We start from the raw sequence: 26,606 nt of genomic DNA on the forward strand, positions 1-26,606 counted from the left end.
CGTCAGTGCTGCTTAATTGTTATCGCCTGTCTCGAGTTTCTGGGGGGCTCCATGGGATGGGGGGGCTCCCCCTCACCGTCGGGGCTTGGGAGCCAGGGCAGGCAGCGGAGGCTGGGAGTAAACAGCCTTTTCTGCTCCTCTGGGGGCCTTCTCCCTTCCGTGGGGTGAATGGTTCACCAGGCTCCTGGCCCTCCCAGGCACCGGGAGCTGTGGGGCTGGGCCCTGGGTGCTCCCTGGGATTAGGGGGGGGGTGGGGGGGTGCCTCCCCACCTGCCTGCCTCCCTCCCCCGTGGTTTTTCCGCTCGAAGCCGCGCGCGGTGACTCACGCTGTAAAAATACTCCCCTCCCTTGGAAACCATAAACCGAAACTGTGCCTTGACTCACGCGCCCTGCGAGGGACCCTGGGGGGGCGCAGGACAGACACCCCCGGGAAGGGGCTGGGAACAACCCCCAGTGATGGCAAAGAGGGGCTGGGGGCTCACCGTGCACCCCCATCCCAGCACCGCTGCTCGCTGGCAGCCTCCTTGTGAAAGCCAGGGTGGCTTTGTGGGTGGCGAGAGCTGCCGTGGGCTCAGCCCTGCATGGGACCCGTGGCCACCCACTCCGGCATGGCCACAGGAGAGGGGAGGGGGCTGGGGATGCCCCTCGGGGGGCTTCTTCCCTTCCCTTGGGCTGGCAAACCCAGCCGATGGCCACTGTGCTGCCCAGGAGGGTGCTGTGGAAGGAGGACCTGATCCTGCCCAGCTGAGCCTGGCCCAGCGCCCTCCCAAGCCCGGATTAGCCCCACATCTCCCCCAGCGTGACCCCCTCCTCCCCTCGCTGGTGGGGCCTCAATTTCCCCACCTGGAGGGGAAAAGCTGGAGCAGCACCTGGTGCCCCGGGCAGTGTCAGGGCCCGGGTGGGTGGGTGTGGGGGTGTCAGTGTCCCCCAGAGATGCACCGGAGGGGCAGAGAGAGAAGGAAAGAGCGTGAGCCAGCGGGCGGGGGCCTCCTCACCACTTGCCAGGCAGAATTTAGCCCTAAACTGGGGCACTATATGTGCCCGGGGCAGCACAGACACAAGCAGAGGCGCTGGGGAGGGGGCACAGCCCCTGCCTGGCACCCGCAGGTCTCCTCTCTCCCCTGCAGGCAGGGGGGCTGCAGGCACCTCCCGTTCACCCCAACTCCATGCTGGAGCCTGACAGATGGATGCGCCCACCCCCCCCGACGCATGAGACCTGCCAGACTCATTGCACCACACCCCTCTGGCGTTCATCCACACCCCCCCCCACCCGCCCAGGCTGGGCTGCCAGTGGCTGCTACTCACTATGGAAACCATCTCCATCAATCTGGTTGCCGTGGCCACCCATCCCCAAAATTACCTGCTCACAGTGGGGGGGGGGGTCCCCCAAGCACACACGTGACCCCCAGAGGAGCTGACCTCTGCCCCAACCTGGGCATCGCACCTGAGACCTGTCAAACTCATTGCACCTGAGACTGCTGGGGCAGAGGGGTTGGGGCTCAGGGAGGAGGGACTCGGGGGGCACACGGAGTTCCCGGGTCTCGGAGATGGGCCTCGCAGCTGCAGGATTCCTCCCAGGTCACCGTCTGCCTCCAGGATGACTCAGGGGGGATTAGTGGGATTTGTCGGAGCGGGAACATCGCAGCCGCGGGCCTGGCCTCGGCCATGTAGGGCCAGTCCTGCCTGGGGGCGCGGGGGCACGAGGGGCACGGGGCCAGCTGGGGATGAAAGGCATCAGGACCATGACCCCCCTCACACCACATCCAGCCCCCCAGCACGGCTGCAGCCTGAGCTGAACCCCCCCTCAGCCTGCCCAGCCCATCACGATGGCGTGAAAGGAAGGGGGGGGACACGCTGAGGGGGCAGGGTTGGGTCTAGACGGCCCACACTGCTGGGGACCCGGGTGTGTCCTGGTCAGAGCTTCTGTCCATGAAGCCCCTGTTTGCCCTCAGGCTCCCCTGCGATGCTGGGAGGGGCGTGTGCTTGTTTTTCAGGCATGTAGAGACCCAGGATGGTGACACTGGGGCGTTGAGACCCAAAATGTCCAGATCCAGGATGCTGAGACCCCGAGGTTTGGAGACGAGGGATGGTGAGACCCAGAGTGCTGAGCTCTGGGGTTTGGGAGACCCAGAATTTTGAGGACCAGGCGTGTAAGAGACCCAGGTCGTCAGACACATGGGATGTTGGAGACCTGGGGTGTTGAGACCTGGAATTTTGGAGACCTGGGATGCCAGATACTGAGGATGTGGAAAACTGGGATGCTGAGCCCAGGATGCTGGAGACTTGGCATGTGGAGACCAGAGATTTTGGAGACTTGGGATGTTGGAGGCCAGGATGTGGGGAGCTGAAATGTAGGACACCTGGCATGTGGGACATCCAGGATAGGGAGACCTGCGGTGTGAAAACCCAGGATGTTGACCCCAGGATGCTGAGCCCGGGGTGTGAAGACCTGGGATGTGGAGCCCCGGGATGCTGACCCCAGGCAGTTGAGCAGGGCTTGGTGGCCCTCCCGCTGGCCATGCTGGCCCCAGGCAGCCCCAGCCCGGTGCTCAGACAAGGCATGGGGACAGGTTTCTTTCACCACTTTTTATTCCAACTGATTCTACCGGTTCCTTCACATTTATTCAAGGCACTCGGTGACCGGGTGAGTACAAAATAAACAGTAAAAAGGGGGCTGCAAGCAGGGAGGGGTGTGAGGATGCAGCTTGTGCGGGGGTGGGGGGGCAACGGCAGCTTCTCCTCCTCCTCCTCCTCCTCCTCGGTGCCACCTACTTCTTGGCTGGCTCCTTGGCTTGGCTCTCGACGGTGACGGGGATGGTGATTTCAGCGGACTGGATGGCCGGCTTGGGCAGGGGGGCCTCCACCGTGAGCATGCCGTCGGGGGACAGCGAGGACCGCACGGCCGTGGCTTCGACACCGGCGGGGAGGCTGTGAGGGGAGAGGGGGGTCAGGGCTGTGGCACCCACCACCCCACCCTGCAATGCCCCAAATTGCTGCCTCCCCCCACTTCCAGTTTGGGTGAGCAGCAACCCCAGTTTGGCCAGTGGGCACTGGAGGGGGTGGGTGGGTGGGGAGAGGTCCCCAAAGATATCGGGGGGCTGTCAGGATCCTGTCTCCCCTCCTTCCTGGTACTTACGTGTATTTTCGGGTGAAGCACCTGGAGATGAAGCCATGTTCATCCTGCTTCTCCTCATGTTTGCCTGGAAGGAAAAAAAACCCGGGGGTTGGTTGGAAGGGGCCGGCTGGGTGGGCAGCACAGCTGGGGCAGTCGCTGTGCCCGGGGTTCACCCTGGCCCTCCAGATCCCGGCATCGCCCCACGCCGGGGAGGGGCTGATCCTGCCTGCCCTGATTTTCATTGCCTTAACATCATTTTGGCTCCCTGACCCAGCGGGGCTGGAGACAGACCACCAGCATCCCCCTGGGGCTGCACCTCCGAACCCCACCCACTGGGGAATTGCCCCCACCCCGTGTGGACCCCCTGGGACCTGTGGGGCCAGACGCTGCCGGCAGCCCCTCGCCAGGCACGAGACGCGCTGCTGGCCCCGTGCCGCGGGGCCTGGGCTTCATCACAGCGTCCCTGGCTGGGCCACCCAGGACGCTGCCAGGGGAGCACGGGGGGGTCTACGGGTCTCGTGACACCCCACTGTCCCCTCACAGGCCAGGGCAACCCTCCCTACAGCACTGTCACCCCCCGGGCCCCTCCACCCTTTCATGGCTTGCAGCCAGGGGGTCCCTCCCCCATCCCAGCTGGGACAACAGCGAGGGGTCAATATATGGGGGGGTGCACCCTGTGCAACACCTGCAGCATGAATGTACCCCGAAACTGAGCTTGTGATGATGGGCCTTCCTCTTTGCCTTGATTTTCTCCTTTCCCCCTTCCCTTTTTCCTCTCCTCTCCTCTCCTCTCCTCTCCTCTCCTCTCCTCTCCTCTCCTCTCCTCTCCTCTCCTCTCCTCTCCTCTCCTCTCCTCTCCTCTCCTCTCCTCTCCTCTCCTCTCCTCTCCTCTCCTCTCCTCTCCTCTCCTCTCCTCTCCTTTTGCTTTTCCTTCCCTTGCTTCCCATCACTTATTCTGCTCCACTTTACCTTTCCACCCCTTTTTCCCCCAGCAAGCGCCGGGGCGGCTGCCCCAGCCCAGCATGCAGAGGTGGAGGTGGGGGACCCCATGAACCCCCATCCCCAACACTCACCGGTTATCTCCACAATATTATCCTTGGTCTTGACCACCAGCTCCTCGGGTGCGAAGTGGTTGACGTCCAAGGTGACCTTCCAGCTGTCGGCGGTCTGGCGGATCTCGGAGATGCCGCTGCTGAGCTGGCGGCTCAGCGCCTGCCCGTAGGGCGAGCCGGGGGCCGGCACCAGCGCGCTCTCCCGGGGCAGCAGACGGAAATATCCTGGCCAGGCGCTGCCGCTCGGCCACTTGTACCAATCCTCGGGGATATGGGGCATCCCAAAGGACTGGTCGAAGAGGCGGCTGCCATGGTACCAGTCGCGGAAGGGCTCCCAGCTGGGGCTGCGCAGGAAGGTGAAGGGGACGCGGCGCTCGGCCATGGTGCGCGGGGGTGCCGGGGGGGCGGCCAGCAGTGACTTATGAAGAGGGCCGGTGGCTATTTTTAGCCAGGCGGCTCAGCTGGCTATTAATGGAAATTGAAGCAGGGCTCAGGGAAGGGACGAGAAACTTTACAGGGGCCGGGGCGGCCGTACGCAGCCGCATTGAGTGGGCGGCACAGGGATGGGGCTGGCAGCCCCCCAGGTGCCCCCCGCCAGGGAAATGTCCGTCTGCCTCTCGCTGCGGGAGGTTTGGCTGGTTGGGAGTGATGGATGGCCCTTGGAGCTGCTCCCGGCCTCACCCCCGCCTGCCTGCATTTCTTTCCCGTAAAACCATCCCAGGGATGCGCGGCCCTACGGTGGCGTGGGGAGGGGTCTGGGGCTGGGCCAACACCTCGAGGGGGGGGGGAATGAGTCAGTGGAGGAGCCCGTGCACAGCCCCGTGCCCACTGCGTCACCCACCAGCCAGAAGCTTCTGGAGCCTCCCCCAGCCCCCCAGCACCCTGTGGCCGTGGTGCTCAACAGGGTGGTGGGCAACCCCCAGCACCAAGTTGGGGTGAGGCTGCTCCAGCCCTTGGGGGTCCCTGGGGCCCACGGGGCTGATGGGGCCAGTGGGGGCTCTGGGGGCTGATGGGGGCTTGGGGGGGGCTGATAGAGCTGATGGGGTTGGGGTGCCAGAGGGGGCCAGGGGGACTGGAGGGAGCAGCACCCTCTTGGGTTGGGGAAGGGTGGCTCCTTCCCGAAGTCCTTTGCCCTCACATCCAAACACGTCTCTCCAGTGACGCCCTCCTGGCCCCCAGGAAGGGATTCCCATCTGGGGCCAGACTCCAGGCCCCCGATCCCGGGGAAGGGCTGTTTTCCCAGCCCAACGAGCCTGGCAGCCCCTGGGACCCCATCACCTCTGCCCCATCCCCCTCTGCCCCCCAGCCCTGTGGAGTGGAACCAGCCAGTTTTTGGGGGACAGAGGCACCGTGGTGGGATGTGCCTCTCGGGGCTGAGCTCTGGCTGCTTTGGCTTTCAAGAGCGTGTGAGCGACACCAGGAGATGGGTGGTAGCTGAGACCTCACACACTCAGTGCACGGATGTGTGGCCCCAGCGAGCCCTCCCCATGGGGCGCAGGGCACAGATGGGAACACAGTAAGGGGGAGGGGGGTTTTCACAGCAAGGGATTTGGGCGGCGTCGCCTCACCTGTGGGTGCCAGCACCCTGCCGGCCCCTGCCAAACCCCTTTGTCTGGGGCAGAGCCTGGCGGCATCTCTAAAATGGTGGGGGGGGGGGGGGGAGAGGGCTGAAGGCAGCTGAGCCCTGTGGGGCTGGTGGCGCGGGGCCACATCCTGCGAGGTCTGGAACAGGCTGGAGGGGAGCCGGGGGGGGGGGGGCGGGCTGAGGCACTGCAGGGGCTGCGGAGGTGAGGGAGTGGGAGGGATGTGGGGAAATGGGAGGGATGCAGGGAGGGAGGGGAGGGATGCAGGGAGGGATGCAAGGGGGGATGCAGAGAAATGGAATGGGAGGGTTGGGAGGGATGCAGAGAGGGATGGGAAGGATGCAGGGAGGGACAGGAGGGATGCAGGGAGGAATGAGAAGGATGGCAGGGATGCAGGGATGCAGGGAGGGATGGGAGGGTTGCAGATTGCAGACAAAGGAGAGGGATGCAGGGATGCTGCAGGGAGCCAGGAAGGCTGCAGAGAGACCTTGCAGGATGCAAGGGGAGACCTCTGCCCCAGCAGTGGGGCCTCTCCAGAGGGTTCCCCCCCACCCCGTAGCAGGATGCTCTGGGGGATCAGACAGACAACTGGTGCCCAGCGCTGCGCTGCACAGAGCCAGCGGCCGATGGGGAAGAGCGAGCCCTGGGTGGCTGGAGACAGAGGGCAGGGGGAGAGAAGGATGGGTCCGCAGGGAGCTGGACAAGATCAAACCTGCACAGAGGGAGCAGGTTAACCCCGCTGTGTGCCCCCCCGCCCCGTGAAGAAACCGCTCCATGCCCGGCAGAGTCATTTACAATATATACTGTATATTTTATTATAATTGAACCAGCTCACTGAATCTACAGCTGTACTCACAACCCAGAAAAAAAGAGAGAACGCACGCGCGAGAGGAAAATACTGAAGTATTTCTACAGAGTATTTGTTCCAGTTAGCTCCCTCCGCGGCAGGAGACAGAGACTGTAAAAGAGGAAGACTGGAAATTTTCCCTGATGTGCTGGCTTGTCCGTGCCGGCGCTGCAGTCGGGTCTTGGGCTTTCGGGAGCCGCGGCCCTGGGGGGCTGTAGGGCTGGGGGCTGCAGCCACTGGCAAAATACGCCCCCACTGGTGGCTTGATTCAGATATTCTCAGGGACACACACCCCCACACTCTCCCAGCAGGGTTTTGGGGCTCCTGCGGCCAGTCTGAGCTTCTCTGTGGGGCGATGAGGGGGACGGGGGCTGCGGGGTGCCCGGGGGCTGCTGCGGCAGCGGCCGGAGAGGGGGGGGATGGTTTTTGGAGCGCGTGGCTCAGGGTTCACAGGGATGCTGGGGGCACTCATGGCCTTCATCTCCCCAGGCCCGGGGGGAGCAGGACCCTTCGTCTTCTCCTCCTGCCACGGTCACATCCAGAGCTGCCGCCCTGCCCCCGGGGCTGGCACATGGGGACAAGCTGAGCCACGCAGAGCCACGAGCGTGTCCCCTCCTTACCTGTTCACCCCATTTCTAACGGCTCTGCTCATCCGGGCAGCTTTGCAGAGGGCAACCAGCAGCCTTGCCAGCGAAGCAGGGGGGTGAGTGGGTACCCAGGGACTGGCACCCAGCCTGGCCCAGCTCCTGGAGATGTTTCTCCAAGGGCTGGTAAATCCTCAGCCTGCGTCTGAGCCTCGTTCCTCAACGTGCCAGGTTTGGGAGACGACCCTGGAGTGCCCCTCCACTCGCAGCTCTGCCCTGCCAGGACCTCTGGTTCATCAGGCCGCCGGCTAATGAGGCTGTCACAGCACCAGCCAAGCTGGAGTCCAAAGGATCCCCTCCCCAATCCCGGCTGGCTGGAAACCAGTGTCAAACAGGACTGCCAAAGCCCGGCTTTTCATCCAGGGGCAGCGGGTTAATCTGGGCAGCTGCTCTCCCACCCGGGGAGGCTCATCCCCATCGTCCTGCTCCAGCCATCCGGAAAACGCGGGGCCTGTGAGGATTAAACACCAACAGCCCCAGGGGCCAGGACTGTCCTCAGCAATTGGGGGGGGGACGGGACGGGACGGGACTTGTTTTTGGAAAATCAGCAAAGTCCTGCAAAAGCGGGGCTGCCAGCAAAGCCCGGGACCTTCCTGCCTCTCTCTTTCTGTAATTAAGTTTAAAAAGCTGCCACTGGGCCCCAGAAGAGGTGTGGCCGGGGGCTGCGAGCCCAAAGTAAGGGTCGGACATGTCGAAGCCGGAGGTTGGCTGGATGTGGCCTTGGGGGTGGAAAATCCCCAGCCCAGCCCTCAGCCCTGCAGCTCCCTCCTCCTGGGGGTGATGGCTTAGTCCCCCCCAAAACTGGGTGAGATGGATGGGTGCCAGGGCCAGCTCCCGAGCCGGGACAAGCAGCGTTAACCCGCAGGCATGGCCCCCCCTGGACGTCCCTGCTTGGGAAGAGACTTGTGGGTGCTGCCGGCTTTTGTTCATCCATGGCTCGGCCTGTGCTTGGGTCTGGGGGGACCCCAAAATGGTTCAGGGTGCCTCTGTCCCTTGGGACACCACGGGGACACGGTGACTCTTCTGCCGGTGAAAGCCAGGGCTCGCCTCTGGCTGGCATCACACCTTCCAGATGAGCCTGGGCTGAAGAAGCCCCCTCCTGCCCACCCCCCACCCCCCAAGGATACGCTTGTGCTAAAAAAGTCAAACCAACCCAAAAAAGCATGGGGGGCCAGGGAGTCCCCTGCCACCCCCGCCCGCTCGCCCCAAAGTCTCTGCTGAGCAATTTGTTCCCTCGCAATTTGTTCCCATCCCGCCCCACCCAGGCGCTCGCAGAAGTAAGATCTCCTCCCCCTACCCCATCCTGACCCCCAAAACACCCCGGGGAGGGGGGACCGCCCCCTCCCAGGGCGATGCGAGGCCCCGTTTGAGTTTTCAGCCCCCGCTTTCCGCTGCCGCCAGGTCCATCCTTAGCAGCCCCTGGCTCTTTGCCACCTCCCCGGTGGTCCCTGTCCCTCCTGGGGGCACAGGTGACATCGGGGGGGGCACAGCCAGGATGGCGGGGGGCTGCGGCTGGGTGCTGGGGGGCTCAGAAGCCGGCGCTCTCCGAGCTGCTGCGGCTGTTGTAGCTGGGGCTGCGGCTGGGGCTGCGGGAGCGGCTGGGGGGGCTGCGAGTCCGGCTGCGGCTGCGGCTGGTGCTGTAGCTGTCGTAGCTGCGGCTGCGGCTGCGGCTGTAGGAGTAGGTGCTCAGCGAGCTGGAGGACGAGGGGCTGGGGCGGTAGTAGGGGATGGGACGCTTGCGAGCGCTGCAAATGGAAAAGGGAAACTGAGTCAGGCCCCCGGCGGCAGCTCAGGGAGGGCATCCAGCACTGGCTCCCCAGCACGGCCGAGCATCCCCGCAGGGCAGCCAGGCTCGGACCCGCTGCAGGGTGTCAGGATGCGGCTGCCCAGCATCACCCCCCCGCCCTTCATCCCCTTCCTCCTCCCCAGCTCCCCCCCCCCCCCCCGGGTGTTAGTCCTGGATTAGGCAGCGGCGAGGGCAGAAAGTGAGCAGGTTAATGTGGCTTTTGTGTTTCCCAGACACCAAAGATTGAAAGCTGCTGAAAAAGAGACGTTCAGGATTAGCGGGAGGCGAGCTGCGGCCCGCTGGCGCCTGAGGATGAGGAGGGATGTGGGGAGCACAGAGGCAGTGGGGATGGGGGGGACACGGGGGACAGCGACGTCTGGAGCCGGTGCAGGAGCCAACTCCTTGCCCCCTTCTCCCAGCCCGGTGTTAGTGGGACTGAAGAGAGACACAGGCACGGCCTGGAGGTGGCTGCCAGGGGCATCCTAGGGTGTGAGGAGACACAGAGGGGTCCAGGAGGAAGAGGAGGATGACAGGAAGGAGGAGGAAGGGGAGAGGTTACCCTGGGAGCCAGGCTGGCGGCGATGCTCTCCGAGAGGGACCTTGGGATGAAATGGAAAAGGAGAAGTTGGCATCACTGAGGCAGGACCACGCGGTGCCGGACCCCGGGGTGGTGAGGGGTGATGGGGACCAGGGACAAGGCAGGAGGGCAAGAAAAACCCCTGGGGCTTTTGGCCAGGCTACAGGGCAGGCAAGGGGGACCAGGGGTGTTCCCCTGTCTGCCCCCTCCCCGCAGCATCCTCCAAGCCTCGCAGAAACGGCTCTGGCTCCTCCTGAACCCCAAGCAGAGCTGGGTCTGCCATCCCCATCCATCCCAGGGATGGGTGACAGGGATGGGGGGACCAGGGACTACGGGCTGTGTCCTCCAGCCGAGCTCTGCCACCTTCCTGGGGACATCCCAGCAAAACCCAGCTCAGGGACAGAGCAGGAGGGACGCAAAACCAGCCAGTGGTACCTGGGCTGGGAAACCTTCCTCTGGGCTGGGAGCTGCTTTCCCAGCCTGTGTTCTTTCCAGGGCATCCATCAGGGAGGGCTGCAGGGAGCTCTGACCCACTGGCTGAGCAGCATTTCTCCTGTCCTCCCTCCTTACAACTTCAGTCCAGCCCAAGCAAAATAAAAACCCTCCCACAGCGAGTCAGAGCTGATTTCTGAAAATCCAGCCCCTCCACCCCACGGTCCTGATCTCCCAGCTGATAGCAGGAGACAAATAGGTCAGCAACGAGGTAATCTCAGCTCGCCACCCGTACTGCTGCCAGCCCTGCATGCTAACGAGGTACTATATATGCACAGAGTGTTTCGTCTGGCACTAAATATTGCCTGTCTTACAGCCTGGGATCCTGAGTCAATAGGATCTCAAGGAGGAGAATCTGGCTTTTGGAGGGCAGGGGAGAGACATGTTCGCAGCCACACGTCTTGCTGGAATATGCACACATGGGTTAAAATGAATTCCTATTTTCATGCCTCGAAATGGGAAGAGATCAGAAGGTTGTAATATTGGAGGCAATCTGGTTATCCGTCTGTCTGGGCTGGCTGATTCACTCAGCTGGTCATCCTCGGGGTTATCTACCCATCTGCAGAGCTGTTCGTCCATTTGTCCGTCCATCCATCCATCCATCCATCCATCCACCCATCCACCCACCCACCCACCCACGGACCCTTCAGGGCTGGCTGGGGGCAGAGCTCAGCCCTGGGACATGCTGGTGGCCGCGGCAGAGGCTTCGCCGTGTGCGGGACCCACCTCGTGATCCTTCTGGGCTCCATGAAGCTGGGGGAGTCACGTCTCCTCTTCCTGATGGGGGAGTAGCTCCTGGAGCGGCGCCGGGCGCGGGCGGGATCGGGGTCACCGTGGCGTGTTCGGGGCTCGTTGTCCTTCTCTCTATACCACGAGGAGGAGGAGAATCAGGGTGTGGGCTGGGGTCTCGGGTGGGATGCAGGGACAGCCCACGCACAGCAGCTCCCCACGGGGGTGACACCCCCACCCAGGGCTGGTGCTTCCAGTGCCATCAGGGCCAGCAATGACCTGTAACCCCCTCCCCAATCCCGGGGGGAGCCGGGACCCCCCTGAGCTGTGGATGCTCGCTGAGCCCATTGCCGGTACCCATGCCCCCACGCAGAAGTCCCCCCCTGGGGGCTGACCTGCTGGCCGGTTTTTTTGGCGAGGGCGAGCGGGAGCGGCTGCGTCCTGCCCTCTTCTCCCGGGAGCGGGAGCGGGACTTGGAGAGGGAGCCACTGGAGCTCCAGGAGCTGCTGCGCTGGCCGGGGCTGGGCGACGGGCTCTTCCTGCGCTCCGAGGCGTGCCGGGAGTGCTTGGCCGACGACTCCGAGCTGCTGTTGGGCCGGCCCCGGTGGTGCCTCTCCTTCACCCTGTGAAGGCAGACCCCAGCACCTCCTCACACCTCGCCCGCTGCGTCTGGCAGGGTGTCCCCGCAGGAGCGGGGCACCCCAGGTTCCCATGGGGGAGCAACAAGCACGCCTAAATGACCCCAAATTTTGGCTGGGCTGCATCCCTGATTATAAAGCATGGGGCGCTCACCCACTTGGGATCCTGCACCCTGTGGGATGCTGTAATCCCACGCAGCCATCCAGGCGCTGCCCTTCGCGCTGGGATAATCCCTTGAGGGGGTGACCCCTCCTGCAGTATCCTGGCATTGACCCACTGTGGCTCTTCCCTATCCCCATCCCCATCTCCATCTCCATCTCAATCTCCATTTCCGTCCCCGTCCCCATCTCTGTCCCTGTGCCACCCCCATCCCCATCCCTTGAGTAGCCCCAACGCTGCCCTGGTCCCCAGCTTGGCCCCCAGAGCTTTGCCCGGATGGAACCAGGGTGCCCACGTGGGACTGCACCCCAAATATCAGCGACCAGCCCCCACGTCCCAGCAGGGACACCATGACCCCATCCCAGGGACCTCCTTACTTCTTGGCGTGGGCGCCGTGGTTCCTGTCAGGGCCGAGCGGCGGGTGGTAGGGGTGGGAGCCCGCCGAGCCCTCCGAGTCACTGCTGTAGCCGGCGGGGCTGAGCGGGGCTGGCGGGAGCTCCCGGGGGGCCAGGGGCTGTCCCTTGCTCTGGCCGCGGTGGCGGGGCGGCGGCGAGGCGCTGCGGGAGCGATGCCGGTGGCCGTGCTTGGCCCGCTCCGGCGTGGGCGACCGGGGACTGCGGGCACCGTGTCGGCCCCCCCGGACGCGGGGGGACAGTGGCTCCGTCCTGCCGTGAGCCCGCGGAGAGGGGGACGCCGAGGCTGGCCTCTGGCAAGGGGGGGGAGAGAGAGAGAGAAGGGGGGAAAGGTGGAGGGGGGGGAAGAAGAGAAGAAAGAAGGAGAAGGGGGATTTTAATGGGGGGGCGCTGAGCCGGGGCGCGGTTCACAACGTCAACGCACATCGCATAAGGCAGGCTACACAGACGCTACTCTGCACCTTCCTCTCGCCCTCAACAACGTGGGTCATGCAAACCTTCACATGCAAAACGCCAAAAAAAATAATTAAAATAAAATTTTAAAAAACCCAGAGGAAGGAGTGGGATGGGAGCAAAAAAAAAAAAAAAATCCAAGAAACCCCCAAGTTGTCGGGGAGGGAGAGCTCGAAGGGAAAGAAACAACCCCCCCCGAAAACACCTGGAGTGGGGATAAAGCAAACCCCGGCACCCGCCCACCCCGATCAAGAAAGGGGAAGGGAAAAGAGGGGTAAAACCCAAACGAAGGGAGAAAAATGGGGGGGAAAAAGAAAAGATGAGAGGAGGGAAAGTGGGGAGGTGGAGGAGAGTAAATCAGACTGAGCCGAGGGGAAGGTGTCAAACCAAAGAGGGCTGTAGGTGATGGGGGGGTCTGCTCACACAGAGGCATGCACATATATAGAGAGATATATGTTCAGATATGTGTAGTTTTTATAGATAGTACAGCTTTTGGCTTAAACCAAATCAAGAAACGAGGAGGACGGCACAGAGCAACAATGGAGGGCAAGGCAGGAGGGTGGGAGGCCAGGGGCGAGAAGGCAAAAAGAAATCAAAAAAGAAAGAAGAAAAACCATCCAAATAAAATAAAATAAAATTTAAAAAACAAAGCAAAACTTCACAAATGTCCTCGTTACTGAGATAAACGAATGTCTCTGAGCTCTTCCTGGGACACGCATTGAGCTGTTAGCTGTGACTCTGCAGGGAACTGCTAAGTCCTCATCAGCACTCAACACAGACTTTGCTTTCTGCTTCCTTTTTTTTTTTTTCCATTATATGCTTTTTTTTTTTTTAAGTCCCTCTTGGTTAACATCCACTTACCAAAAAAGTGGCATTTCCTCCTTTAGTAGGTAAGGTATGAAGAGAAGGGAAAAGCGGGGCAATATAAGTGCATCATTAGATTCACAAAAATGCAAGAGAGAAAGAAAGAGCGAGAGAAGGAGGAGAGACAGAGACAGAGCCAGAGAGAGGAGAAATAAAACAAACCAACTCACTTCTCCTACCGGGGGGGGGCGGGGAACCCTGGGCCACTGCCACGGCCAAGGCCCCGTGCCGGGCTCTCGCTGAGAGCTGGGGGGGTTTTGCCCGGCCCCGGGGTCCAGCACGCAGCGGTTCCCAAATATTTGAGCTCCTCCAAGCTGCAGCCACTGCCTGGGTTATTTTCCCCAAAAAGATGGGTGGAAACAGCTCCTGCACTGCTGGTCCCGACCGAGCCAGCAAACCCCTGCTCGGGGGGCTCTGGGGGTCTCCTGCCCCCAGCCCGGCGTCGGATCCCTGAGCATTGCTGGAGGGGTAAATCCTGCACGGGGCTACGCTGAGCCCGGCCGAGGGGATCTAACAGGGTTCAGGGGGATTGGGGTGGTGCCAGGTTTGTGTCACCGCACCTGGGGCTAAGCTGAGGGCTGGTGACCCCAATTCCCTGCCGGCCCCTTGCCCCAAACACGCCTGGCCAGTTAATCCTCGAGGATGAGGTTCTCTCCACCCGCCTTGCTGTGTCCTAAATGCCGCTTTTCTCCCCCAAAAGAGAAGCGGGCAAGGTGCTGGGGTGGGAGCCTGGGGATTGCCGCGAAGATGCTGCGAAAGGGACGCGAGGCCACTGTGTCCCCCAGCATCCCGAGGCAGGGGGGGCCACACAAGCCACTCTGCACTCCAGTGGTGGCGTGTCCCCTGTCACTTCCTTGTCTCCACAGATAAGCCAACCCCTCCAGCCACAGACCAGCAAGCTGGAGCCAAAATGGGGGGGATTGGGGGTTTTTGTTATCTGTTTCTGTGGCAATCACCCCAGCAAGGGGGGGGGCTGGCGGCGATGGCCAGCCCTGCCCATGGCAAGCACTGGGGGACACCGACCCCCTCCAAGGGGATGCAGCAGCCCTGGAAGGGGAGTTCAGCTGAGCCAGCGTCCGGGCAGGGAAAAATAAAAGCAGAGATGAAGAAGAAGAGGAAGAAGTAAGAGAGGGGTTTCCTCTTTCCTACAGTGGCATTTCGGTGCTGGCTGGCCGCACCACGGGCTTGGGCTGTGGGGTTCCCACCCAAACCCTGGGGCGGGAGCAGAGGGTTCTCCTGCCCAGGTGTGCAGGAAGGCAACAAAAAGAAAAGCATCCCAAATAAATCTAAATCGGCAAAGGCCCGGCCCAAAAGGGAAAACACACACTGGCAGCTTGTGGGGCTGGGACGGACAGGGTTGGGACGCTGTCCCCTGCCCCTCGGGGACTGTGATGCCCTGGACCTGCCTCTCCTCCACGGAGCAAGCTTTCAACCTTTCCCCATTGCAGTCTCCAAATATCTTCCTTGGGTTGGGGTTTTTTTTTGTCTGCCACAGCCCAAGGCGGGGCTAAACACACACATGTCCCCACATTTCTGATTTCTCGCCCCATCCATCCACCCCTACACCCAGGATCTGCTGCTGCTCCCACCCCTTGGCTCTGGCCGCTGCCCCTATTTCTCACTAATTATGTTTGCCTTCGTTACCCGGCCCCTAAGGGGGGACTCAAATGGAGCAGCCGTGCTCGGCCCCTGGATGGAAACGAACACAAAGTCGGAGGGCTGAAAGACACAGAAATGCATTCTACCGACGGCACGAGGAGACGGGGAAGAGAAAAGAGGGGAAGAAAGAAAAAAATATTACGTGGACAGGGCAAAAAAATAGAAATAACATAAGAGAAGAGCATGGCTTTGCAGCTAACTGGGGAAAACCATACAAATAAAAAAAAATTATATATAGCCACCAAAAAGAGACAAAATGAAAGAGAGACAGAGAAGGAGAGCAAGAAAGAAAGAGAAAGAAAGTCAGAAAGAAAGAGAAAATAACATTAAATCAAGCTACGGTGCTTTTCAACAGGCTCATCTGCAGAAGTGAACGTGCAGAGGTGGACGAAATACCTACCTTTGCAATTGGCAGTGACAGGAATGCGATAATAAAAAAGAAAACAATAATCTCCACATTTGGAGGGCAGAATGGGAAAAAGACAAGGACTCTTTAGTACGGCGATCCAGACCCCTTGGCTAATCCCGTTTGCTTTGCTTAGAATCTTTTGAATTATTTTTAAAATTGGTCTCGTTAGCTTTTTATTTTTTTAATTTTTCTTTTTTTTAAATGGAAAGGCTGTGGCCAGCCACCGAGCAGGGTGGCCGCAGGGGGTTTGCTGGCTGGTGTCTGTAACCCGGCTGCATTTCAGTCTTAAAAAGTCGCTATATAACATGGCAAAGTCCCGGATAACATGCAGGGAAGGCGATGGATGGAGGTGGGACATGGCAAGGGTTGTTGGGTTGTATTGGCCCAAAGAAAACCGGAGAGAAAGAGGGGCCGGAGGGTGCATGTGGGCGAGGAGGAGGAGGAGAGACCCGGGAGGAAGGCTGGGGAAGGCAGCAGGGATGGATGGAGACGGGACCGGGTATTTAAAAGGGAAGGCAACGCCGCACAGCACCCCAGGGCACCCCTTCCTCCCAGCAGCTCTGGGAGTGCTGGGGGGGCACAGCTCACCCGGGGGTTGGGCTGAATCCGGAGCTTTTGGGGGGTCTGCAGGATGCAGGGGGGGGTCGGGTACCGAGGATGCTCAGCACTCATCCTGCTGGGATGCAAGATGCAGGCGCCCAGGTGCACGATGGCCACAGGGTGCTCAGTGTGTGTGTGTGGGGTGGATAACCCAGCACCCAACGGCCTCATCCTGCAACCGTGGAGGAAAAGCACCCCCACAGCAGCAGGATCCAGCCAAGAAAACGGGGCAGTAGCCAATTGAAGGAGGCAAAGGGCAATTCGCTCTGCAATATCGAAGCGAGCCTGCTACCTTTGCAGTGTAGAGCTGCTGGGTTCTCTTCCCTTTTAAATTCCTTGTTCAAAATATAGAAAATGGAAATACAATGTTCAGCGGTCGTAAATATTTAGAAAACACATCTGCTTTTTTTTTTTTTCTTCTCCACATTAACACACACAAAAGCAAAAAATTCTAGAACAACACGACGACAACGGGGGGGGGAAATAAGAGAGATATATATCGTTTGCATTTCTGTACATCACAAGGGAAAAGAAAAGAAATCATGAGAAAGGAAACTAAAACAAGGGGGGAAAAAAAGCACGTTTCATTGCCCTTCCCTCCCACTCGTCCCTGCTTCTGCTGAGCAAGAAATGGAAGTGTATATTACCGTTTGGGTTTTTTTCAAATGGGAGGCTAAAGAAAAACACAGATGGGATTAAAAAGAAAAAAAAAATAAAAAATAGAAACCAGAGAGAGAAAGAAGAGAGAGAGAGAAAGAGAGAGAAAGTTGTCGGAGAAAAGTCCCGCTGGTGCCGGGGAGCCGAGGGAGCTCGGCGGCCTGGGCGATGCTGGGTGCTGGGGGTGGTGGGCCGGGGGAGAGCGGGGCGAGCCGGGCGCCTGGGTGGGCGGCGGGCGGCTCCTCGGCACCCCAACCCCCCCACACCCCAGCCAAAACCACAGGAAAGAAGAAAGCAGAGAGGTGCCCCAAGAGGTGGGCAGGGTGCTGGGTGCTGCTGGGGGGTGCTGGGTGCTGGGCTGGGGAGCCAGGGAGGGCAAAGGGGATGTAAATATGGGGTGGGGGGCTCCTGGCCCCGTTTTCTGGGGTGCCCCTGGGCCTACAGGTGTTGGGGTGTCAGCACTGGGTGCTGCCAGCCCAGGAGCATCCCCGCAGCACCTTGTCCATGGGCATAAAGTCCCCTGGGTTGAGCGGGAACCTGTGTGCCCCCCATTAGCAGGGCCCCCCCGCACACCGCCTTAGTTCAGCCCTGCCTCCAGCCCCCCGCTAGCCAAAGCAGCACACTGGTTAAACTGGGGTTGGCCCCCTGGTCCCACTGGGTTGGGGCTTTGCCCCACTCAGTACAAAAGCAGCCCCCCAGGCTTCACCAGGACCCCCCAGGGCGCTGTGGCGGAGCTGGGGACACTTAGCCCCAATGTCACCTGCCACGGGGACCCTGAGTTCCTAAAATCTGAGCACCCAGCACCAAACCCCCTCCAAACCCTACCCTGGCCTAACATCAGTCCCCAGACTGGGTGCTGGGGTCCTGAGCACTGGTGCTGGCACCTTGGCCCTGGGGAGGGTTGGGGCTGGTGGGGAGATAAGAATTTTCCAGCTTCACCCATTTTTTAGCTGTCTGGGCTCAATGCACTCCCAGGGAGGTGCTGAGCCCGGTGGTGACCCTGGCAGGTGACGCTGGCCTAGCCAAGCCATCATCCCTGGGGGGTGACAGCCACTGAGTGATGTGTGGCTTTGGGGGGGGGACGATCTGCCCCGATACCTGTCCCGAGGTGATGGGCTGGCTCCCCCAGGGAGACCGTGCACCTAGTGGAAGGCTGATGGGTGCAGCCTGCACCCCACATCTCCCCCGTGTGCCCCGGCTGGGTGAGGGGGGAGCCGAGTGAGCGGGGAAGGAGGGGAGAGGAGAGCCAGGGTGGGGGGGTCCTGCAGAGGGAGGAGGGGAGGGAAGCGAACGGTGATCCAAGAAAAGCCTACGTACATCCGAGGGCTCCGGGAGCGGGGCGCCGTGGCTGTGGCGGCCGTTCTGGGTGCTGCTGCCCTTGTGCCCGTTCTGGTGCGGCGAGGCCGAGCGGCGGGGCGAGGGGGAGGACGGGCTGCGGCTGGAGCGGGCGCTGCTGCCCTTGGGGCCATCCTGCCGGCGCTTGGGGCTTAGCCTGCGGGGCACCGCACCGTGAGCCACCAGCATCCCCCCTGCCCTGAGCCCCGCACGGCATCGCCCTTCGCCTGGCTCCAGCAGAGCGGCTGGCTCCAAGCCTTGGCTGAGGTGGCCAGGCAGGCTTTGCCGAAGCAAGAAACAAGATGAAAGTTGGTGTTTTGTGCTTTTTCTGGTTCAAAATTGAAACCCTGTCTGGGCATCGTGTTCCCAAACCCCCCCAGAGGTGCTGCAGCATCATCCCGCTCCCCTCCATCCCCCCGAGGGTCCCCATCATGGGGACACCGCTGCCACCTGCTTCCCTGCCCAAAATCAATAAGGGTCCCCATCCCAGGGTCATCTCTGCCACCTGCCTCCCTGCCCTCGACCCCGCAAGGGGAGGCTGGGGGGGGCCGCTGTCCCGGAGTGGGGTCCCGGGCTGCCCCTACCTGCCGGGGGATTTGGAGCCACTGTCGTCGGAGGAAAGCGAGATGCTGTGGGAGCTGCAGGAGCTGCGCCGGTGCGAGCGCCAGGCCGGGGACTCGCTGCGGGACCTGCGGAGAGGGCGGCCGGGGGGGGCCGAGGGGCAGGCTGAGCCGCCAAGGAGGGGGGCACGCAGAGGGGCACACCGCCCCGCTTCCCCCGCCATCCCAGCTCCTCACCTCTTGCGCTCTTTGTTTTTCTCTTTCCGTTTGTTCTTGGGGCTTCGGGACCTGCGGAAAGAGCCAAAAGCTGCAGAGATGGGAGAGGGGGAAGCACCTGGGGGGGGGGCTTTCCCGGACTACCCCGAGCCACCGAGGCTGCAGGTGGAGCGATGGGGAGGACCTGCCTGGAACTGAGCTCCACTGAGCTTCAAGCCACGGTGGGGGTCCCAGCTGGCTTTGCGGGGACAGTGGGGGCCATGTGCTGGTCAGCGAGGCCAGGCAGGAGGGGGTGGCAGTGGGAAGGCAGGGACTTGCTCTGTTTGGCATCCACAGGGTTCAGGCCCGTTGTCACCCCCCACTTGCCTTGCCCTACACCAGCCTCCTTTGAGCCCCTCTGCCCACCCAGGCAATCTCTGCCTATTTTTACTGTTTTCACCCTAAAATGATTGGCGGAGGGCAACCACAGAACAGGGCAACAGCCAGGGTTTGCCCTGGCCACATCTGTTCAGTGTCACCCCTTCACCCCCAGGGGACATTCAGGGCTGTGTGGGACCCCACAGCCACCCAGAGTGGCCTTGTGCCACCCCCAAGGGTGGGGGATGCCCAGCAGTGTCTGACCGTGGGGTGAGGGGGATGTTCACCAGGCGAGGGACAGATGGACAGACAGTGGGTGATGGCAGCCTACGTTCACACCCACAGCACCCGATGGGTGCACCCCCGTGGGCAGAGGGGCTGGGGACAGCAGAAGGGCCGGGGACAGGGGGTCCCTGACTGGGGAAGCAGCCAGTGCTGGTGGCAGTGGGGTGGCTCCCAGGAGCTGTCACTCTCACCTGTGTCTTCTCTTCTTCCGTGACCCCGACTCAGACCTGAGGGATGAAGAGGAGGCAGAGATGAAGGAGACACGCTGAGATGAGCAGCAGGGAGCAAAGGCCAGGCAGCCCCAGCGGATGGGGACAAGGACAGGGGGGTGGCCCTGAGACACGCTGCTGGCTGGGGCAGGTGATGGCTGCTGTGAGGAGGTGACAGCCCCACGAAGAGCCATCAGCATCCATCCCTGTCCGTGCCTCCACCCTGTCCCAGCCCAAGGGCCTGAGCAGCCACCAACCAGCCCCCCTGTTCCCAACCATCCCCCCTGTCCCCAGCCAGCCCCGCTGTCCCCAGCCAGCCCCTCTGTCCCCAACCCGATGTGGTGTCCATCCTACCTCTCGCGTCTGTGTTTCTTTCCAGTCTTCTTTTTCTTTTCCTTGCGGATAGGTGAAGAGCTGTCGCAGCTGGGTGAAGGGGAAGTGGGTACCCTTGAGGGGGGAGCAAGGGACTCCCCATCCTCATGGCCCAGAGGAGTCATGTCCTGCCACCCCCCAGGCACCCCGCTTCCCCTGACCACCCCTGACCATCACATGGAAGTTATTTCCTGGGGGAATTTGGGGTGGGGGGAAAGAAAGGGGCTTTTGGCAGAAGGGCTCCGTCTGCCTTTGGTGCCGGAGCACCCAAATCCCGCTGTGTCTCATTGCCACCTCGTGGGCTCCGCAGCCTCCAGCAGGAGACAGGGTGGCCAATTCCCGCTGGGATGTCAGAGGGGGACAGTGGGTGGTGGAGGCCAGCCTGTGCCAGGTGGCCTTGCATGCCCGGTGGGGACCCCACAGACCACCCAGCCCAGCGAGCACTCACCTGCGCTCCGAGCCGGGTTTCCTCTTTTTGCTGCCGTGGGGAAGGCAGAGAAAAAGGGACATTAGGGACAGCATCCTGCCCAGGCGGCCAGCACTAACTGGGGAGGGGACCAGCGGGTAGACAGAGCCAGACCCTTCAGGGAGTCAAATCCTGCCCGGTGCTGTGCCCTGTGGAAGCCAGATCCTTCCCACCATGGGCCAGGCAAGGCCCCACCAGCGCATGCAGTGGGGTGGGCTGGCGGTGCGTCCCACAGCGCTGCGTGTGTGTGCACACACGTGTGCGTGTTGCACCATCGGTGCAAGCAGATGCATTGCACCTCTTGAGGGCGCACGTTTGGGGGTGCACTGCCCCCCCCAAAGTGGGGGGACTTGCACCCTGGAGCCTGGGGAAGGGCTGAGCTGGGCGGAGAGCTGCCCTCCCGGGAGAGGGGACAGCGCAGGGACAGCTGGGCACTCACCGGCTCCGGCGGTGACCTGATTTCTTTTTTTTTTTCTTCTTGGGAGGAGGAGAGGTGGAGCTGCTTGAGCGTCTTTTCAGCCTGCGGGAGAAAGCAGGCAGGGTTGGGGGAAGAAGGGATGGCCCCCTGGCCTCTGTGTCCCCCGAGCACACCCACTTCCCAAAATCCCCGCTGTGGGTCCGGCCAGACCTGTACTCGCGGTGGCTGTTGTCCTCGCGGTAGCACTCGGCCGAGCAGTCGCACTGCAGCAGGCAGCCCTCGCCGTAGTCAGGGTACTCCACTGTGTACTCCTCCCCATCCGCCCCATGGTGGTTTTCTATCACGCTGCCAAAGAAGGAAGCGCAGGATTAATTTGGGGCTCCCCATCCCCTGTCTCCCACCAGCGTGGCTGGGGGGAAGCCTGGGACAGCCCCAGTGCAGCTACAGGAGCTGGGGGACATCCCCTCCGCCACAGCATCCCCAGGGCACCTTGGTCACATCACTTGAGGTCCACACCCAGTGAAGCCCTGTGGTGGCAGGTCTTCTCAGGGTCTTCCTGGGGCTCCTGTCCCTGCAGAAATCCCCACAAAGCTGGCACAGGGACACCACGGGGCTTGGGCCACCATCTCCCCACAGGGTGCATCATTCGGAGCCCCTTTTGGCATTGCCCAAGTGCCAGGGCTGAGCAGGGGACTGGGGCCAGCCCAGGTAGGCGGAAGGGCCAGATTAGGGTGAGAGGAGCTGGCAGGAGACTCAGGGGATTCAGGCAAATATCCACGCGTCAGCGGGAGCTGCCCGGGAGGATCCGGGCTTTGAGGCCAGCACCCCAGTGTGCCACCGGCTCGGTGCTTCAGGCAGGTGATGGGTGGTGTCCCCCCCTGGGCCAGGTGAGATGGGGTGGGGGGACATCAGGCCTGGAGCCACCAGGGTCTCCTCTCCCTCCTGAGTGACTTCATCAGCATTAATTTTTCCTGCTGCCATGGAAACCAGTAGGAGGTTGCCATTGACTACCAGGGCTGCAGGCAGGGCTTGGCAGAGGCCTGGCAGCTGGACTGGGCAGGCAGGAGGGACCAAGGAGTCCCTTGCCCAGCCTCTCCCTGCCACCTCCCACCTCCCCAGTCCTCCTCTGACATCAGCCCCAGGAGCAGCACCAAACCCTACTGGGAGCCTCTTGTTTGTGCTGGGGAGATGTAGGACATCTCACCCTGGGAGGGACGTGGCCATCCAGGCGCTCTGGAGGGAGCCGTAATGGATGGAGCCATGCCTGGGGGGTGCCTGGCATCACACCAGCCTGGGCGCTTGCCTCCCAAGGGAGATGTGCCCTCAGAAATCCAGCGTGGGCTCCTCAGCCCTTCCCAGCCTGGAGGTGTGTGGCTGGGGATGCTGGTGGAGAAGCGCAACCCCCACAGCACCAGTCCCTTGGCAGCCGGGCCAGCACCGCCAGCGAGTGGAGGGATGCTCCCAGTCCCAGATGGCTGATCTGAGAGCGGCACGTGTTGCCATCCCTGGTCACAGGCAAGCCCTGGGCTGTTTAACCCAATTAAAAATGGTTTGGACCAAGACTACAAGTGAGGCATCCTCCTCCTGACCGCGGATGATCGCTCAAGCGGGTCTCAGGCTCCCTTCTGCACCGCAGCCATGGTTTTCTGGGTCCTCTCCAAGTGACTCCTGCTTTGGCCATGCCCCAAGGGCAGGAACGGCCTTTCAACCACCCACCCAACCATGGGAAGGGGAAAAAAAGAGGAAAAGAGAGGAGCGAGTGGGGATAATTCCCTGTTGGACTCCGCTTTGTGAGCGGGCAGTGCTCCACACCAGAGCCTGCTGCCAGCATCTCACACATTAGCTGTGCTCAGCGGCTCAAGACAGGCTTGTGCTGCCCCAATTATCCCTCCCCACTTGGCACACGCTCATGTTTGTTTTCAATCCCACCAGCCTGTCCATCAAGTAGTTACTCCGTGGGGACGGGGCTGTATCGCTGGGCTGTGCACGCACAGAGGCGGGAGCTGGAAGAGCACAGAGAGCAAGGTGGGGACTCAGGTGGTCACAGCTCTACTCGCTGCCTCAGTTTCCCCTGGGGAGTTTTGCAAATGATGTTGAGCTTTTGCATCTGCTCTGAAACAAGACCAGCTGGTTCAGACTCAGTCCCGGCAGTCAATGACCGAGCTGTAAAAGTCCAGAGAGGTGCTGGCGCAGGACCTGCCCATGAGATGTTTGGCTGAGTACTCTCCCAGCCACTACAAGGGCTGGGGCTCTTTATTTAAAGTTTATTTAACTCCTGTGTCCAGCCTCTTCAACCAGCACAGACCTTTTGCACCCAGGACATCCTTTGGCAGGGACTTGGACAGCTCCAGTCCTCGTTGCTTGAGGAGCCACCTCCTTTGGACCCAGCTCCTACCAGCCTCCTCCAGGCACCTCCGGCTTTGCTCTCCTCCAAGAAATCCTTTGCTTTGAGACTGCTCCTTCCAGCTCAGCACTATTATTTATAGCCCCTGGGCTAATCTTTAATGATTACCCTTCCTTTTGCAAAAGCAAGCCCACAAAGGTGACAGCTAGGACTGCCTGGGTAACCTTAACACACCTTTGGTTTCCCTATGTGCTCGTTACAGCCCCAGCCCTAACGAGCCTGCCCAGGAAGATGCCCTGGAGATGACTCATGCCCCCACGGGCAAAGGCCACTTGTTAACACGTCGGGCTTGATGCTTGATGCTCAGTGACCTGAGCAGGTTGGTTTTCCCCATGCCTTGTTTTTTCCTGCCTGGAAGAGGACTCTGAAGGCTTCATGCTGCCCCAGGGCCATGTGCCCCATCCCGGGTGGGCACAGCCGAGCCAAATCCCTCCCTGCCTGGTGTGCCGGGTGAAGCAGTGGGAGGAAGGCTCTCCCCGCCGCCACGGCTTCCCTGCCTCCCCCCTTGCCCTGATTTCCTGACCCTAATGAAGCATTAATATTCAGTGAACCTGCAGCATCTATTCCTGTCCCAAGTGACCTGGTTTCCAGGCTGATGGATGGTGCACGCAGGGCCAGCCACGCTGCCTGGGCCATTAAGCATTGCGCAGATAAATCATCATCGAGCCAGGGCAGACCCTCGTGAGGCTGGGGACAGTCCTGCATGGGGTAGGAAGAGCAAGTGGCATATCCCCATCAGAAGCTGGGCTGCTTTGGACAGCTAATCTGAGCCCCAAGCCCAGCCTCAGGGCAGAAATAGCCCCCAGGGACCAGGCAGCTTGGGGAGCGATTAGGAGGTAGAGACAAAGGGCAGCACCTCCTTGGAGAAGCTTCTTCCATGGGGCTCCCTGGGGTTACACCAGCCTGATGGAGACACAAGTTCTGGGTCTACCCAGGTGAGAAGCAGGCTCGAGCCTTGCCCATCCAGCCTGGGCCCCTTGCAGCAGAAATTATTATTATTACTATTATTAATAATTATTATTGTTAACACTAATATTTCTAGGGTTACAGAAGAGCAGCCAACCTGCCGAACCATCGCCAGATGAGCTGAGTTGAGCCAGCTTCACACCCGGAGACAGAAGGACTATTCTGCATTATGGAGTTAAGAGCAAGGACTGGAAACCGGTGCCCTCGCCTGGCTGAAGGCAGAAGCTGCGATTTCAGCCCCCAGGAGAGCGGGAGAGGTGACCCAAAGAGGCAGGAGCAGGCAGAGGTGAGGCACAGCAAACCTGCGGCTTGGTCTCTGCCTCTGGCTGGTGGGGTGAGCCAAGCATTGAGACCTTCAGCACTTTGGCTCCATCATTTGGGACAGGAGCATTGCAATGCTGGCCTCTCTGTAGAGCACCCTGAGGTCTCCAAAAGACCGGTGCAGGACAACCTTTAACCTCTCCAGAGGCAGGATACGGCCTCAGAGAGGCAAACTCTGCCTCCAACCAACCGACCAACTGACCAACCAACAAACCAACCATCAAATTGTCCATCCATCTGTCTGTCTGTCTGTCCATCCGTCCATCCATCATCCATCCATCCGTCCATCCATCCGTCCTTCTATCCATCCATCCCATCCCATCCATCCATCCATCCATCCGTCTATCCCATCCATCCCATCCATCCACCCATCCATCCATCTGTCCATCCATCCCTCCCTCCCTCCCTCCCTCCCTATATACCCTCTCTGTGTCCATCCAGCTACCCAACCATCCCCACATACACCCTCTCTGTATCAATCCATCCACTCACACACCCACGGATACTTGGAGGCAAGCTGGGACGAGCCTCTCTGGGATGGGAGATGGGCAGGACACGCAGACAAGCTGACTCGGAGCTGCCTCACTTACATTTGGCGCCCATGCTGGTCCTCCCTGGTGAGCACGCCTTCCTTCTCCATCAGCATTTGCCGGAAAGTCCCCACTTTCTGCCGGATCTCCTCTTCGGAGTACCTGGATGGGCAAAGACGTGGTCAGGGGTGCCCTGGCCAGAGCGTGGGCTCCCCAGCGACATGCTGAGGACCTCCATACCTTCAGGAGTGACATGTGGGCCAAGGGCTGGTCAGGAGAGGTGGCATGGTGACAGCCATCAGGGCCTAGAGGAGAGCAGGTCCCTCTGCTTTGTTCCCTGCCACCACCCTCAATGCCCTCCTCTCTCCTGCCTGCCCCTCCCAGCAGTGCTTGGCAGAGGAAGGGACATGAGGAAGGGGTAAAAGATGACCATGAAGTTGCCATTCCCTGCACTGCCCCAGGTTTTCGGGCACATCCTCACCAAACCCCCCCGGCAGTGCCAGCATTGCAGCCGGTGATGCCAGGGTTCATGCCTGGCACCTCCCTCCCACTGTGAGCCTCCCTCACTTGTCCCCGCGCTGCGCTGGGGCCCCAGCAGCCAAGCCAGCTCTGCACTAACGCCAAATGCTGACTCAGGCCGCTGCAGGGTTATTAACGAGAGACACTAATCACTTTGTCCCTGGCATCTGAGAACAGCCGCGGCAAACCACGGCTCTCCAGCCGTCCCCGAAGTGTCCCCAGGGAGGGACGGGTGACAGCCCCAGGCGGGCAGTCCTGTGCCGCATCCCACGGCTGCACAAGGGCACCTGAGCATCCCCCTTGACCAAAAACATCCAAATGGAGGGACGCAGTGAAGGGACCCACAGTGCTCTCAGCATCGTCCCTGGGGTCCGGGCAAAGGGCGAGGGACCCCATGTCACCACCACGCTGCCACCCTGGGAGGGAAGGGGTCAGGCTCTGTGTGCATCCCTGTCCTCACCCACGCTGTCTATGGGGGCTGCTCACAGCCCATCCTCACCGTCATATCCCATCAGCATCGCTGCTAACGAGCCCAGAAAACTGGGTGTCACAGCCTGGCCGAGCCCTGTGGTCCCCAAAGCTGGCACCTTGTAGGACTCGTGCTGGGGATGGTGATGCCCCTCACAGTGCTGTGGGTGCCCCTGGGTGACCCTGGGTGCAGAGAGGCACATGGCAGCACCCACCCCCCTGCTGTGCCCACAAAGGGGAACAGTGAGGAGAGGGGAATTAATATTAACGAGCTCATTTCCACTGAAAGACTCTCATTAATTCCCCAGCCAGCCAGGACTCCTGCACACCGAGGCAGTCCAGCCGCTTCCCTTTACCCTGCACCCTGCCTGGGCATGGTGGGCCCCGGAAACAGGGCAGCACCCCCAAAAGCTGCTCTGCACCTCGATGGTGGCGCAGCCAGCCAGGCAGAGTGCGGCCATCCCGCAAGGATGGAGCTGCCAGCCCCGGCCATCCCATGGAC

The 26,606-nt window shown here is 61.3% G+C and overlaps 2 protein-coding genes and 1 long non-coding RNA gene across 4 annotated transcripts in view; all 3 read right to left on the reverse strand.

Moving 5' to 3' along the window:
* Positions 1-2,571: 2,571 nt before the first annotated feature.
* HSPB1 (heat shock protein family B (small) member 1) lies at positions 2,572-4,573 on the reverse strand. The gene is made up of 3 exons (XM_074845802.1): positions 4,189-4,573; positions 3,137-3,200; positions 2,572-2,928 (listed from the first exon to the last, which is right to left on the reverse strand). The coding sequence occupies exons 1-3, from the start codon at positions 4,547-4,549 to the stop codon at positions 2,769-2,771; spliced, it is 585 nt and encodes a 194-aa protein (XP_074701903.1). The 5' UTR covers positions 4,550-4,573; the 3' UTR covers positions 2,572-2,768.
* Positions 4,574-6,537: 1,964 nt separating this feature from the next.
* Positions 6,538-8,532, reverse strand: LOC141932100 (uncharacterized). Its single transcript, XR_012625741.1, has 2 exons — positions 8,125-8,532; positions 6,538-8,042 (listed from the first exon to the last, which is right to left on the reverse strand). It is a non-coding gene; the product is annotated as an uncharacterized LOC141932100 (long non-coding RNA).
* A 24-nt stretch (positions 8,533-8,556) lies between these two features.
* The window catches only part of SRRM3 (serine/arginine repetitive matrix 3), a 28,423-nt gene continuing 10,373 nt past the window's right edge, over positions 8,557-26,606 (reverse strand). Inside the window, exons 1-14 of one of the 2 annotated variants that reach the window (XM_074845146.1) lie at positions 25,358-25,492; positions 25,178-25,279; positions 21,107-21,241; positions 20,918-20,998; positions 20,461-20,490; positions 19,995-20,063; positions 19,623-19,658; positions 18,811-18,861; positions 18,598-18,702; positions 17,996-18,170; positions 12,001-12,329; positions 11,221-11,448; positions 10,823-10,960; positions 8,557-8,986 (exon numbers count right to left, since the gene is read on the reverse strand). In XM_074845146.1, the coding sequence (XP_074701247.1) occupies positions 8,770-8,986; positions 10,823-10,960; positions 11,221-11,448; positions 12,001-12,329; positions 17,996-18,170; positions 18,598-18,702; positions 18,811-18,861; positions 19,623-19,658; positions 19,995-20,063; positions 20,461-20,490; positions 20,918-20,998; positions 21,107-21,241; positions 25,178-25,233 (1,650 nt within the window). In that variant the 5' untranslated portion in view covers positions 25,234-25,279; positions 25,358-25,492 and the 3' untranslated portion in view covers positions 8,557-8,769. Of the gene's footprint in view, positions 8,987-10,822; positions 10,961-11,220; positions 11,449-12,000; positions 12,330-17,995; positions 18,171-18,597; positions 18,703-18,810; positions 18,862-19,622; positions 19,659-19,994; positions 20,064-20,460; positions 20,491-20,917; positions 20,999-21,106; positions 21,242-25,177; positions 25,280-25,357; positions 25,493-26,606 lie in introns of those variants that run through there. The other variant, XM_074845145.1, reaches the window with a different exon arrangement.

Source organism: Strix aluco, chromosome 19 (assembly GCF_031877795.1).
Source record: "Strix aluco isolate bStrAlu1 chromosome 19, bStrAlu1.hap1, whole genome shotgun sequence".
NCBI classification, from domain to species: domain Eukaryota; kingdom Metazoa; phylum Chordata; class Aves; order Strigiformes; family Strigidae; genus Strix; species Strix aluco.